The sequence below is a fragment of the Paramormyrops kingsleyae genome, chromosome 11 (genome assembly GCF_048594095.1).
Source record: "Paramormyrops kingsleyae isolate MSU_618 chromosome 11, PKINGS_0.4, whole genome shotgun sequence".
Lineage (NCBI taxonomy): Eukaryota > Metazoa > Chordata > Actinopteri > Osteoglossiformes > Mormyridae > Paramormyrops > Paramormyrops kingsleyae.
Window position 1 is genome coordinate 951,366 of NC_132807.1, and position 13,791 is coordinate 965,156.

The 13,791-nt window shown below is 44.1% G+C and overlaps 1 protein-coding gene across 1 annotated transcript; it reads right to left on the bottom strand.

Annotated features, from left to right (window-relative positions):
* Positions 1-6,171: 6,171 nt before the first annotated feature.
* On the bottom strand, positions 6,172-9,830 carry LOC140593373 (zinc finger BED domain-containing protein 4-like). The gene is made up of 2 exons (XM_072717775.1): positions 7,250-9,830; positions 6,172-6,998 (listed from the first exon to the last, which is right to left on the bottom strand). Exons 1-2 carry the CDS (start codon positions 8,542-8,544, stop codon positions 6,497-6,499), a joined length of 1,797 nt encoding a protein of 598 aa, XP_072573876.1. The 5' UTR covers positions 8,545-9,830; the 3' UTR covers positions 6,172-6,496.
* Positions 9,831-13,791: the final 3,961 nt, after the last annotated feature.

Here is a 13,791-nt window from a genome sequence, read left to right on the forward strand (position 1 = left end):
TTGCGTAACAATAAATGCAGTAACGTGCGGAGTACACTAAAATAAGTTATTACTTGTGTTAAAATGGAACTTAATTATTATTTTAAACCTGATAAATTTACTACTACTTACCAGAAGAACCTCTGCCTGAACCAAGTATGAACTAAAAACAAGGCGAAATCGAAGTTGCTCTTGGGAGGTCGAAAAACCACAAAAACCCCCTCACAGCAGGCTACTGCCGGAGCGGGAAAAAAGTGGAAAATGTCCTCCCGGCCCCGACTGGCGACCGAGCAAAGCTCAGGAGCAACTGTCCTTTTCCGGCGCCGGGTAGTGATACCGACGTTAGATACTATTAGTTATAATCGCCCTGCGGGTGTTTGTTACGGAGTTTAAACGCGGACAGAAAAACGCCGCTCACGCGACACCCGCAGCTCTCTGTCGGTAATAATCGCGCTGTTAATTAACAGACAGGACAGACAAGCACTCACGCCGACCGAAATAAGAACAATAAATAGAAATAAACAGCCACCCACGTAAACAGGTAAAGCACACAAACACTCAAAACACTCCAAAAAACAATCCCAAACAATCCCAAACAATCGCTGCAGCTCAACACCACTCTCTCGCAGCAATCCCAGCAATCCTCGCAGCAATCCCAGCAATCCTTCTTTGTGCCAGTAGCTCTGGTTCTGGGTATCTTACTATAGGTAAGATGCCATCAGGGCCCTGTGATTTATTTATTTTGAGCTTAGCTAGGCTTTGCAAAGCACTGACGTGGAGAATTCCTCCCGCTGTGCAGTGTCCTTTGCAAGTGGAGGAAGTTCATGCCGAACTTTATTCACCGTGCCCAGTAGCGTTGTTTTGCGCTGAAGCAGTCTGTGTGACAGTGCCAGTGAGGTGAAGAAATTGTCCGTTGTGACATTTCTCTCATCATCCAAAAATGGCTCCATCAGATTCATGACCACGTTCTCTGCCAGCCTCTCCCATTTCTGACGACTGGGGTCCTTTCCGAAGTAAGGGGATGCATTGCAGACATATTCGGTCTCCAAATCTGCGGCCATCCAGAACTTGATCCCAAATTTGTCCGGCTTGGATACGATATACTGCTTGAATGGACAAGGAACCTTGGTAGGGAACAGCCGTTCATCTTTGGTCATGTGTTCTCCTGGAGTGAAACTCTCAGCACAGTTCTTAGTGAAGCATGTCCAAATGTCAGAGATCGCAGCAAATTTGTCTTTATTAGTCCCACAAGTGGAAAATTGCATCGTCACGGCAGAAAAGTGGACAGTGCAAGACAAGAGTATCAAAATTAAAAATAATAGAATAAAAACTGTACCAACAGTACAGTATAAAAAGTGCACTATACAAACAATCTGGAAACATAAATTTGGATGAGTATATTGAAAAATATTTATATATATATGTGTGTATATGTAAACAGATAAATATATGTATGTATAAATAGAGTGTATGTATATTATGTACAGAGTGGATATATAAATATATGTACAGAGTGGATATATAAATATATGTACAACACTGGATATATCTATATGGACAGGCACGCAATGGAGTGACAGGGATTGACAAGAACTAATATTGCACATAGAAACTACCATGGTGTATTGGATGTGTGTGTTTGTTAGTCTATGTGTGTGGGGTCAGCTGCAAGGACTTTGTTGCAGAGTCTGACAGCGAACAGCATTTGAGCATAAGTATCTGAGTGAAGGTATTTGTTAACCTGGAGAGGCGCTTCTATGGGGTCACCTGTCTGTGTGGGACCATGTTGTTCATACTGCAGACAGTGAGTACATTACGCCTGCCTGTCCATGTTACATCGCAGGATTGACCTGATCAAACTTAGGCATCTTGAGTGTGAACTGGATCATTAGCACCTAATAGCTGTGCTTTTATTATAGGTGCTCCACATTTTATTTACATTTTAAAAATATTTCTCCTCTTTCCATATTTAGCTGTGAGGTCTTCGGCAATGCCACCCGTTTTGTGTCACACTGTTGGGTGTCAGCAGGAGCCAGCTGACTTTCTATTTACTTGTCTCACCTCGTCTCAGTGACCTCCCATCATCAGCAAGGAACGGGAGAGATATACTGTATGTTGTCAGCTGAGCTCTAGTCTCCTTCTTATGTTCCCCTTCTGTTCAGGTAATGACCAGCTCCTTTTTTGAAGCTTACTCCAGCCTGAGATTTGGTTAGTCTGTTGTTTGACTAAAGTGTTTTTAACTTCCACAGAACTCTGGGGGCTGGCCGGGGATGGTCAACTTCCTGTGCAGGGTCACAGGGGGTCTGGAGACTATCCTGAAAGCTATGGGCACAAAGCAGGGAATAACCCAGGACGTGGTGCCAACTAGGGCTGCACGATTTGGGGAAAATATCGAATCGCCATTTTTCTGACAGAAATTGCGATTACGATTTGATTTGCGATTAAATTTTTTTATGTCAAGCTTCAGTTCAATATTCAGTGTGTAGTAATATTAAAACATATGACACAGGATGAGATACCATCAGTATTAACTGGTCTATATTCTAATGCAAGGATGAGAATTTAAAGATGTGATGTGTCAAGTTAAACAAAGTAATAATGAAAACAATTGCAGCATAAAGAAAAATAGCGATCTTGCAGGTAACGCCTCAGTGGATCTGTTTGGGTGGTAGGCGAACTGTAATGGGTCTATGGAATTTGGGATGGATGAACAGATTAAGTTCTTTACCAGCCTTTCAAACACCTTCATGGCCAGAGATGTTAGGGCTACCGGGCGGTAGTCATTCAGGCTGGAGGGCTTGTTGTGCTTCGGGACGGGAACTGTGGTGGACCGTTTAAAACACGTTGGCACAATAGACAGAGCTAGGGACTCATTGAAGATCTTAGTGAAAACACCAGTCAGCTGATCAGCGCAGCATCGCAGGACTCGTCCTGAAATCCCGTCTGGTCCCGCTGCTTTTCTGATGCTCACCTGCTTCAGAGCCCGGCGCACATCGCGCTCTGCCAGGCTAACCAGAGCCGCGCTGCTGTCCTCGCTCACCGAGATCAGACTGTTGTTGTCTCCGCGGTGAGAGCTGTTTATCTCAAACCGTGCGAAGAACGCGTTCAGCTCGTCGGCGAACACAGCGTAAGTGCTCAACGCAACGGCGTGTTTATTCTTATAGTCCGTGATTGTGTATATTCCTTGCCACAGTCGGCGGGAGTCATGAAGATGAAAATATGACTCCACCCGTTTCCGGTTTTAACAGCAGGCGCTGTTAGAACTACTTAAGACTTCCGAGTTGGCGTGTAATCAGCGTGGACGCTGGTAGCTATGACCATGCTGGGACTGATGTATCTCCAAGCTTAACTTCTGGCGTATCCTGCTAATACTGGGACAGGTATGTGTTGTTAATCCTGTACATGTCTTTGTCATGTCAGGATATTATGATTGGCCTGTTTGCATTTTTACCGTGTCCATGTTGTATTGTTTGTTTCAGAACATTACACTGCAGTCTGGGGTAACCTGTTGCATGTATTGTTTGCCCAGGCTGTTTTAAACTGTTTTGTATACTACCCAATTGGGAGTTAAGTGTTGCTTTATTCAGTGTGTGTCAGGGTCAGCCCCTGCTGTGGTCCTACCGAGTCCTGAACTGCAAGACTTTCAATGGTCACTTAAGGTACCTGAGTACTGTGAGGGTTGCAGGGTATTGGATTGAAGTGTATATTAGGATAAGTGGGTTTGCACAGTCACGTGTGGTATAGAAACCCTAGCTTCCCACCAGTGTGTCTACCCGCCCTTGGTTCAATAGGCCTCTGTCCCAATGTCTTGGTGATTTGTTTTCTTTTTTCATCTTCCCCTTTTTGTCTGTTTACTGTCCCTTCCCCAACATCAAGGTAGTGACCTATTTAATTGGTGACCAATCAAGAATATTTGTTGTTAAAGGTTGTACTTTTATATTTCTGTAAAACCTGCATCTGTACTTCTTATTAGAGCATTGTTCCCTTGCTCTGGCACACTCAGTAGGTAGTGAATCGCAAGGGGTGGCGTAGTCAGTGTACAGTAAGGGGCGCCACAACTAATAACACTCAAAATACCGTAATGTTCATCATAACAGAGTGGCTGTTCTGTCCTGAAACCGTAAAGCTGGAATTTTTTTAAACATAATATGCATTTTATAAAAAGAAGTTCTCAGATGACACCGCCATTAAGACTCAAAAAATTGGCCAAAAATGATGTAGAGAAGTGCAAACGTGATGAAAGTCGTACCCCTCGTTGCACAACCTCATAAAGGTTTTGTTTTTTTTAAATGATCATTCTGGTTTTTTTTTTTTGCAACCAATTTTTTATTGGGTTTTACTACAATGCACAAAAAAGTGACACATCAAAAACTGTTCAACATACAAAACAAAAAAAACACCAGAACCAAACCCCCCCCCCCCCCCCCCCCCCGGAGCAAGACATTAAAGGAAACAAAAGAATATACATCTATATACATATACAGTAATATACATACAGCAATAATAAATAAAACACATACACCTATAAATGCAAATGCATGCACACCCCCAGACATCCACATAGATACACAACACACACACCAAATATATTGCCATATAGCATATCTACATAACCGTACCAGAACATAAGAACATAAGAAATTAACCAGACACAATAGGTGATGTGCTCTCCTCAATGTACTGTAGTACAAGTGAAGCATTACGCTCCCAATTGTTGATAGTAACGTCTGAGGCACCATTTATTCAAGCAGCAGACAGCTCCAACATGATCAGATTGTAAAGGGAAGCCCTCCAGACTATGAAAGTGCAACGACTCGGGTCTTTCCACCTTGAGACCAACAGAAGCTTTGCAGCGACAGAGGATCAAGAAATCGTCTGTTGCTGAGAAGGGGAAAAAGAAAGGAGAGAGAACTCTAAGAGTAACAGAGATTGAGGAGAACAAGGGACAGTCACATCCAGCAGATCAGAAAGAAAGGAGGAGACCGCATACCAAAGAGCGGCCACAGGTGGACATTCCCAGAACATACCAAGGGCTCTAAGTGGGCACAATTTACAAAGGGTATCAGGATCGAGAGCCATAGCGAAGCGCAATCGTGGAGTACAGTACATCCTGTGCACAAAACTAAACTGAACGTGCTGGTGATTGGGATTTCTAGAAGCCCGCATAATATTTTTAAAAATGGTGCGCCAGCACAATGGAGAAGGAGAAGAGATATCACCCCATTTACGGGCAACAGGTGGAATAACCTGACCAGCATTACGCAAAAACATGTCCAGCGTGGAGACTGGTCTATTAGATTTGGACAGGGAAGCCACAAATTTGCAAAAGGGGTGAATAGGCAAAGGAGCAGAGAAGGAAATCCCACATGTTCTGAAGACAGATCGCAGTTGTAGAAAGAAAAAGAAGGAAGAAGGAGGGATAGGAAATTTAGAGCTGAGAGCCTGGAACGTGAGGAGGCCAGAGTCATCAAATAGATCACCCAAAACACGGATTCCGGACGAGATCCACCGGGAGTTTGTGATGGGCTGACCACCAATGTTAAGCGCTCTATTAAGAAATACTGGTGTATTTGAGTGCCAGACAGGGACAGAGCCAGTGCGCTTCTCGACCCGATGGAAAATCTGCACAGCATAAGACACAATTGAGCCTAGCACAGGTTTAGCTGCCTTAGCTTTCAGGGAGAGAAAAGGGAGATGTTGCAGCTGATGCGGACGCGCCAGATTCTCCTCTATTGGAAACCAGGAAGGCGGTGATGGGGGAGGCTGAAGCCAGTGCCAGACCGAACGGAGAACAAAGGACCAGTGGTACCATTCATATTCCGGTAGAGCGAGACCCCCATCATCTCTAGAAAGAGTAAGAAAGGAGTACCTTATGCGAGGCTTGCGGGCATTCCAGAGAAAGGACGTTACTGTCGACCGGACATCTTTCAAAAAGTGGGAAGGGGGCGGCAAAGGAAGCATAGCACTTAAGAAATTTAAGCGGGGCAAAAAAAAAATTTCCCAGAGGAAACTCCAATTAAGCCTGTCAAAGGCCTTCTCGGCATCCAATGAGAAAAGAGCAGTGGGAGGAGAGTAGGGATGCACCGATACCACTTTTTTGGAAAACGAGTACGAGTACGAGTACTTGCATTTCAGTACTCGCCGATACCGATACTGAGTACTTAATAAAAACATGATTTAAATTTACAGGTAACAGCTTTAGTCATATAATTTAACAAAAAAAAACAAGAGACTAGTTTGGAATTAAGAACATTTATTTAAAATGAAAAGCACGTTGTATATAATATGTAATATAATGTGTAATAATTATAAAAAAAAAACAGCGACAGTGCAACTCAAGTATTTTTTTCAGTTTGTTGTAAACTCTGCCGCTTTGGACAACACAAGGGGCATTAATAAACAGCTTTTCTATTTAGTGCACAATATTTGAATAAACTAACAACATCCACCAACATAGAACTCAGTGCAACTGAGGTAGGTATTAACATCAAGTCTAAGACGACTCACTTAATGGAGCCTATTTAGAAAAAGTGAGTGGCAGGTTTTTTTTTAAGAAAAGTAACTTTTCTGCATTATCAGCAGTCAGCCTGTTTCTGTTCTCATCTATAATGTGTGACACTGAGCTAAAAAGCCTTTCACTTTCCACACTGCTACATGGGGCTGAGAGGTATTTCTGGGCCATTTTAGCCAAAGTGGGGAACCTGATTTTGTTGACACCCCAGTACTTCAGAGGACTGTCTTCACGAGGGCTTGGGGCCTCTCCGAGGTATGTGTCGAGCTCAATGGCAGCACCTGCTGCCAGCGGCTGTGCTGCCTGGAGCTGCTCCTTAGCGATTTCTTCAAATACAGTGTCCAGACTGCTGCTAGTGCTGGCCTGGGCCTTGAACAGTTTAGCAGGAGGTTCTGCAGCTTCTGCCCGACTCCCCTCTGCCTCAGCTCTGGACATCATCTGCAGCTCCTGCTTCAGGTGCAGCTTGGCCTCCGGAGCAGTGTTGTTGGAGAAGAAGCGATCTTTATACCTGAACAAAATTCATGAATGTATTAATATGTGGAAAAATAGGACTGATTTTATTTTCCCCTAAACCACTGTCACAAATGCCAGCCATTTGGCTTTCTGGTAGTAATAAGGAAATTTCATATTATATATATTGCATATATTTGTATTTGTGTATTTTAGTTACAAAAATATAATACAATATTTCAGATGGAAATTAATCTTACATTTAGTACTGTAGTTTATCATTGAATATCTATAGCACACAGACTTTACCTTGGGTCAAGTATGGTGGATATGAAGTACAGTGGGGTGGTCTCGACGTCACTGAAGCGCTTCTTGACAGCTGCCAGTAAGGTTGCTTTCATTGTCTTGACGCCGTGGTCCTCGTCTGTTTCTCTGTTTAGAAGTCTCACTAGCACAGTCACAGCTGGGATGACATCAGAGGCTAGTGCGTCGTAGCTGCTCACTTTTTTAGTTAGTTCCTCAAAGGGGGCGAGGATGGCAACAGTCTTCTCCATAAGAGCCCATTGGTGAGCGGTGAGATAGTCAGGGAGTTCATGCTCGGACACATACACCCCCAGCACCATCTTTTGCTCAATGAGGGACTGGAGCATGTAATACGTGCTGTTCCAGCGCGTCTGTACGTCCTGCTGCAGTCTCTTTATTGGCTGGTTGAGCTGTCCCTGAATGTCCTCGAGGCGGGAGTAGGCTAAGGCGGAATGTTTAAAATGGCCAACTATTTTCCGCCCCACTGCTATAGCATCAGCTATGCTCCTCTGTGCTAATAATCCCTCGTGAACAGCCAGTTGGAGCGTGTGCGCGACACACGGCAGACTTGGGAGCCCTGCGTCATTCATGGCTTTAATCATGTTTTTGGCATTGTCACGAAGCACAACATGTACTGATGTTTTAGGTATACCCCATGTCTGGAGCATTTCCTCAAACACATGCGCTATAGCCTGGCTGGTGTGCGAGCCGCGGAATTGTTTCGCATGTAATATGGCTCGTTGCGGCGTGAAACTCTCGTCTATCCACTGGGAGGTTAGGCTAATTAGCGACACGGGGCTAACACTGCTTGTCCAAATATCCGTGGTGAAACTAAACGCAGAGGAGGCTTGCAGTAGGCTGTGGATATGTTTTTTCACGGAGTCGTGTAGTTTAGGCAGCTCCGTGTCAGTCATGTAGCGGCGGCTTGGGACATCATATCTGGGCTCCAGAACATGGAGGAGACGCAGGAATCCCACATTTTCTACCTCCGAGAGTGGCTGGTCACTCAATGCAATGTACTCGATAATTGCCTGTGTTATTTTCACAGCACGTGGATTGTCTCTGGACATTTTCTCTCGTCTTACAAGAGTTTGCTGCAGTGTGGGTTGTGTTGATTTAGAAGCGTGGGTAAACTCTTTGTACTCGTTGTCATGTTGGGATTTTAGGTGCTTGATTAAATTACTTGTGTTAAATGCGCTACCTTTTGAGCCTCCTCTGGACAATTTCGCTGAGCACAATTTGCAGTCCGCCTTTGTTTTGTCGTCTTCATTCACTTTGAAATAGTTCCACACGGCTGACATGTCTCGCCTCGCCTTCTCCCCGCTCTGAGCTGCAGCCGGGGCCTGGGGGCGGGCACTCGGCGCCTGTGATTAACCCCTTACACGCCACTCAAACATAGACATTTCTCAGACCGTGGTATCGGTCCCCGGTATCGGGGGACTTTTAACGAGTACGAGTACTTTAGAAAATGTGGTATCGAGGCCGATACCAGATACCGGTATCGGTATCGGTGCATCCCTAGAGGAGAGGGAGAATAATCATTTTTAACAATATGCAGAAGACGACGCATATTGTCGGCTGCGTAGCGAGCTGAAATAAAACCAGTCTGATCGGGATGTACAATCTTAGCTATCATTAACTGAAGGCGGCGAGCCAACACCTTAGCCAATAGCTTAACATCAGAGTTCATTAAAGATAGGGGACGGTAGCTAGAACAATCAGCAGAGTCTTTGCCCTGTTTTAAAAGCAAAGAGATTATCACAGAATTTAAAGCGGGGTGGAGCTGAGAGGAGCGTATGGCGGAGGACAGCATACGAAACAGAGGGGAGGCTAACTGTGCCCAGAAGGTGAGCAGCACCTCAGCTTGAATACCATCCATCCCAGGAGCTTTATTCTTAGAAAATGACTTAAGGGCCTCAGTGAGCTCACAAAATGTAATGGGGGCTTCCAGTAGTAAGGCATCCTGCTGAGCAAGTATAGGGAGAGAAGCCAGGGAAAAAGGCGAGTCCAGGGCTGTCTGAGATGGAGGGCTGTCGGATAAGTCGAGATCCTTATAGAAATCAAGAAAACGGTCATTAATTTCAGAAGGGTTGGTGGTTACAGCTCCATCCTTGAATTTTACACTTGAAAAGTGTCACACTGGCGGAGCCTAAGCGCCAACAACTTACCAGGCCACTAGCGTAATACCATGTCCTAGTGCGATGTACAAGAAATTCAGCCTTACGCAAAAGTAAACCATTGCGTTCGGCCCGCACCCTGGCGATACGAGCCTCATGCGCTTGGTCCAAATGCACCAATGCACTCCAAATGTGTCTCCTGCAAAAAAGCAATGTCCACCCTATTTCTAAACAAAATGTCTGTGACACTAGAGCGCTTCTGAGGGGTCGAAAGCGTCCTCACGTTCCAGGTAGCCATAACTAAGTTAGCCATCAGCAGCTATAAAAGACATAGATCCACAGCACAATACTGGAGAGAGAGAGACAAAGAGGGAGACGTCAATAGAGTAGCACATCGTTAGAGAAGGAATTAGTGAAAACAGACAACCCATAAACAAATAAGCTCCAGTAATACAAACCCCTAACACCCCATAAGAAAGAACACCATCATCCAATGAGCCGAAGGGCGCGAACCCCAAGGCAAAACAACCACAAAACACCCCCCTCCCCCCCATCCCCCCAGAACAGCGCGGGGCCAAAAGCCAGCGCGTGACACGCAGGGGATAAGGCATGCGTGAATACTCAAGCCCGCCGGCCACCCCCGGCGTAAACTACAAAGCAAAATCAACTATAGAACAGACACAAAATCGTTAACAGAAAAGCACCCGATTTATATACTCCACACGCACAGTGTGACCGCAATATAATAACAGGCAAACAACAAAGCAGACCGAATAGGCATATTAAATTGGCCAGGACCCGGTGGAGGTGAAAGCGCCGATTGCCTGAAGAGCTTCTTCTGGGTCGGTAAAAAACCACTGGTTACCCGCAAAAGAAAGGCGAACTTTAGTCGGGTACAACAGAAAAGCAGGAACACCAGCTTCCCGAGCCTTCTTCAGAACGGGGGACATAGCCTTGCGAGCTCGAGCCGTCTGGCCGCTGTAATCGGCGAAAAAAAGGATTTTTCGTCCCTCGAAACGAACCCAGTGAACCCAGAACATGCTGAGCCCTCCAGCTCCACCTTCTGGATCCCTGTGGGCCCTAACAGCACGTGGCAGCAGCTTGAGATCGAAGGCCGCAACTACCTGCAGAAGCTGGATGAGCTCAGCATCCCCGAGGGACTCTGGAGCATTACGGACTACGGTGATGATCACACCGTGGTCATGTCCGTGCATGTCTCCGTGCATGTGAGCAGTTCTCTGCGAACATGGGGCACGAGGCAGGAGGAGAGGCCTCCTCAGAGGCCCGCTGGCACCAGTCAGAGGAAGCGCAAGGCCGAGCCCGACGACACCAGCGGCTCAAGTTCTCCTCCACCGCACAAGAGGCCCATGCGCTTCTGACTGGATTCCATGTTTTTACGCTGTAAGTTACATTTTTATTTCAACATAATTAGAAGATCCCGCAGGAAAATATTAGTCAGTTACTTAATAAATGACCAAAAAGTAGTTGAATAGGACAGCTGGCCAACGTGTCTGTGTGCTTCCACTGACTGGCACCCTGACATATACAGTATAGTGATGGATTCGAAATCTCATCGAGTAACAGATGTTGTTAAAAATCATTATATGTCAGGGTGCCAGTCAGTGGAAGCACACAGACACGTTGGCCAGCTGTCCTATTCAACTACTTTTTGGTCATTTATTAAGTAACTGACTTAGGACTGGACGATATGGCAAAAAATTATATCACGATATATTTCTTAATTTTGGTCGATACGGTATAATTCCGATATCGATATGGACAATATTAAAAAGCCTCAGGAAAAAACTGCCGAGGACACACACAATGGATGTCTGCAAACTGAATTTGCAAAGTCTATAATACCTCCAGGCTCCTCCTATTAAAATTATATAATTTTTTTTTTTAATAAAAACAGTACAAAAAAAAATAAGGTTCACTTTTTATTTGTATTTAGCCTGTACAAACAAGAAATGTGAAATAAACTATCAAATAAATAAAACTCTTAGACTCAGCTTATTAACAATAATATATTTCCATTTAAACTAGAACAGGCTGATAATTCATATACAGTCGAACCCAGTTATGTCGCCGGCCTAGGAGGTTGCCAAAAAGCGTCGAGATAACCGATGATCGAGATAACCGAAAACCAATATGGCAGCAATATATTAACATGTGCTTGAAATTTATTTATGTGCATTAATAACTGAGAATGTACATGCACAGGTTTTTGGTGTTTTTGGCATTGCCGCGATTTGTTTGACGTGATCGGCATAATATAAATATGTACATGCATCGGGGCCGGTTCTAGACATGCATATATGAGGGGGCAGACATAAATGTGAAGGGGGCACATGGTGGCGACAAAGGCGGTAAAGGGGTGGGGTGGTGCTCTGGATAACAGTTTTTGTCATGTAATTGGATTGCACTTTGTCAGGCCTCTACCCTAAGACCTGTCCAACTTGGGTGTCCCACCTGAAGGCTAAGCTTCTGCTGGTGTAGCTCTTAGGGTCACTGAGGCACGCAAACCCCCTGACCACATAAGGTGGCAATCCCTCAGGGGGAAAACTGAAAAATATTCCTCATCAGATTAAAACAAGTAAAAACATGACATTTACCTTAATTGGATGGCCTATATCAAACATATTTGAACCCAACAAAACACTTTTCACTATTGCCAATATTACCAAAACTAAAAAGGGTAGGCTAAGTTATGAAAAAGAAAAAATCAATTCACCGAGTCTTGAAATATAAAACTGAAAAATAGGATCGGTCAGGGTTCATTTCACTACATGTTGTACTTGTTATAACTATGTATGTGACGAATAAAGAATCTTGAAATCACAACGAACAAGTCGCTCAATGAGAATGAATGACGTAACCGACTGGCTAAGCTGCTTCTAGCGCCGAGGTGGTTAAAATGGTACGGTCCACACTAGGGGTGTCTGAAATAGTTTTACATAAAATTTTCCTATATGGTGAGGTTATCTTTCTTTTAAAAAAAAAAAACAAAAGAAAAATGTTAAGACCCCCCCCCCAAACTGCTATTTTTGTCTATTTGGGGGGGTCTTGATCGGGGGGGTACTGGAGGGTACAGTACCCCCCGATCAAGACCCCCCCAAATAGACAAAAATAATTCGAACCATGATCTCACGAGTCGTTATGATTTTGACGAGAGAGATTGCTGCTTCCCCTCCCGCAATCGCGCAGCTCATTTCGCTCTGCCCTGCCTACTGAGAAACGGACTCATTTGCATACTAACAGTGATTGGATGTTTAGCTGGGGGGAGGGTGAGTGGGGGATCTCTGCCGAGTGCAGTGTGAGCCCGCGCACAAACAGAAAGAGCGAACAAGAAGTGAAACTTATCATCTCGTTTGTGCCTTTTTCAGTGGATTTTTCAGCTACTGTAGTAAATCTTGTCCATATTCAGTTTGTGGGTAATTATTATTTTCTTCCTCAACTTCTAAAAGTTTGATTTAAGGGGGCAGGACGTTTGCTTAAGGGGGCGTTGCCCCAGCGTAGAGCCGGCCCCGACATACATATTGGCTAACAAAAGGCATATGCACCAACTAACAGCAGAAATTTACTAGTATACAATAAAAACCACCGTCGTTTCTCGATACAAACCTTTAATTATATTCTCCAAAATTGAAAACATAAAGATCGCTCACAAAAAACCTGCGGGGTGTACTGTAGTTCGTTTTTACAAAAAGCTAACCAGTGTCAAAATTAAATTCACGAGTCATTTCGCTCTGACACAGCTCTGATAAGTATCATACACGCGGTTACTATGGTTTCTAAAATGCTTTGTTGCTTTTGCCTTTAACAGTCTGCTTGAAAACAAATGCTTCAATATTATTTATGCTGTCTAAAAAAGTTTTACCTGGATCGCGTTTCACAGCTGCGTTGTTTAGCAAATTACCCTGCGAATGCGATTTGAATACGCGCTGTTTAGCACTTGTGATACATTTTTAAAAGCCGGCGAATCGTCACGGGGATCGAGATAACCAATGTTAAGTGCCGAATTTGGCGGTTCCACTTCAAAAACGCCAACTTAATAGGGTTGGCGAGTTAACCGAGGACGAGATAAGTGGGTTCGACTGTGTGTGTGTGTATATATATATATATATATATACACGAATATATATGAATATATATATACACGAATATATATGAATATATATATATTCAAATGTATATCGAAATATAGGAAATGTGTTTAAAAATCGTATCACCGTTATTGAAAAAAATTCTATCGCGATATATATTGATATCGAATTATTGTCCAGCCCTAAACTGACTAATATTTTCCTGCGGGATCTTCTAATTATGTTGAAATAAAAATGTAAGTTACAGCGTAAAAACATGGAATCCAGTCAGAAGCGCATGGCCCTCTTGTGCGGTGGAGGAGAACTTGAGCCGCTGGTGTCGTCG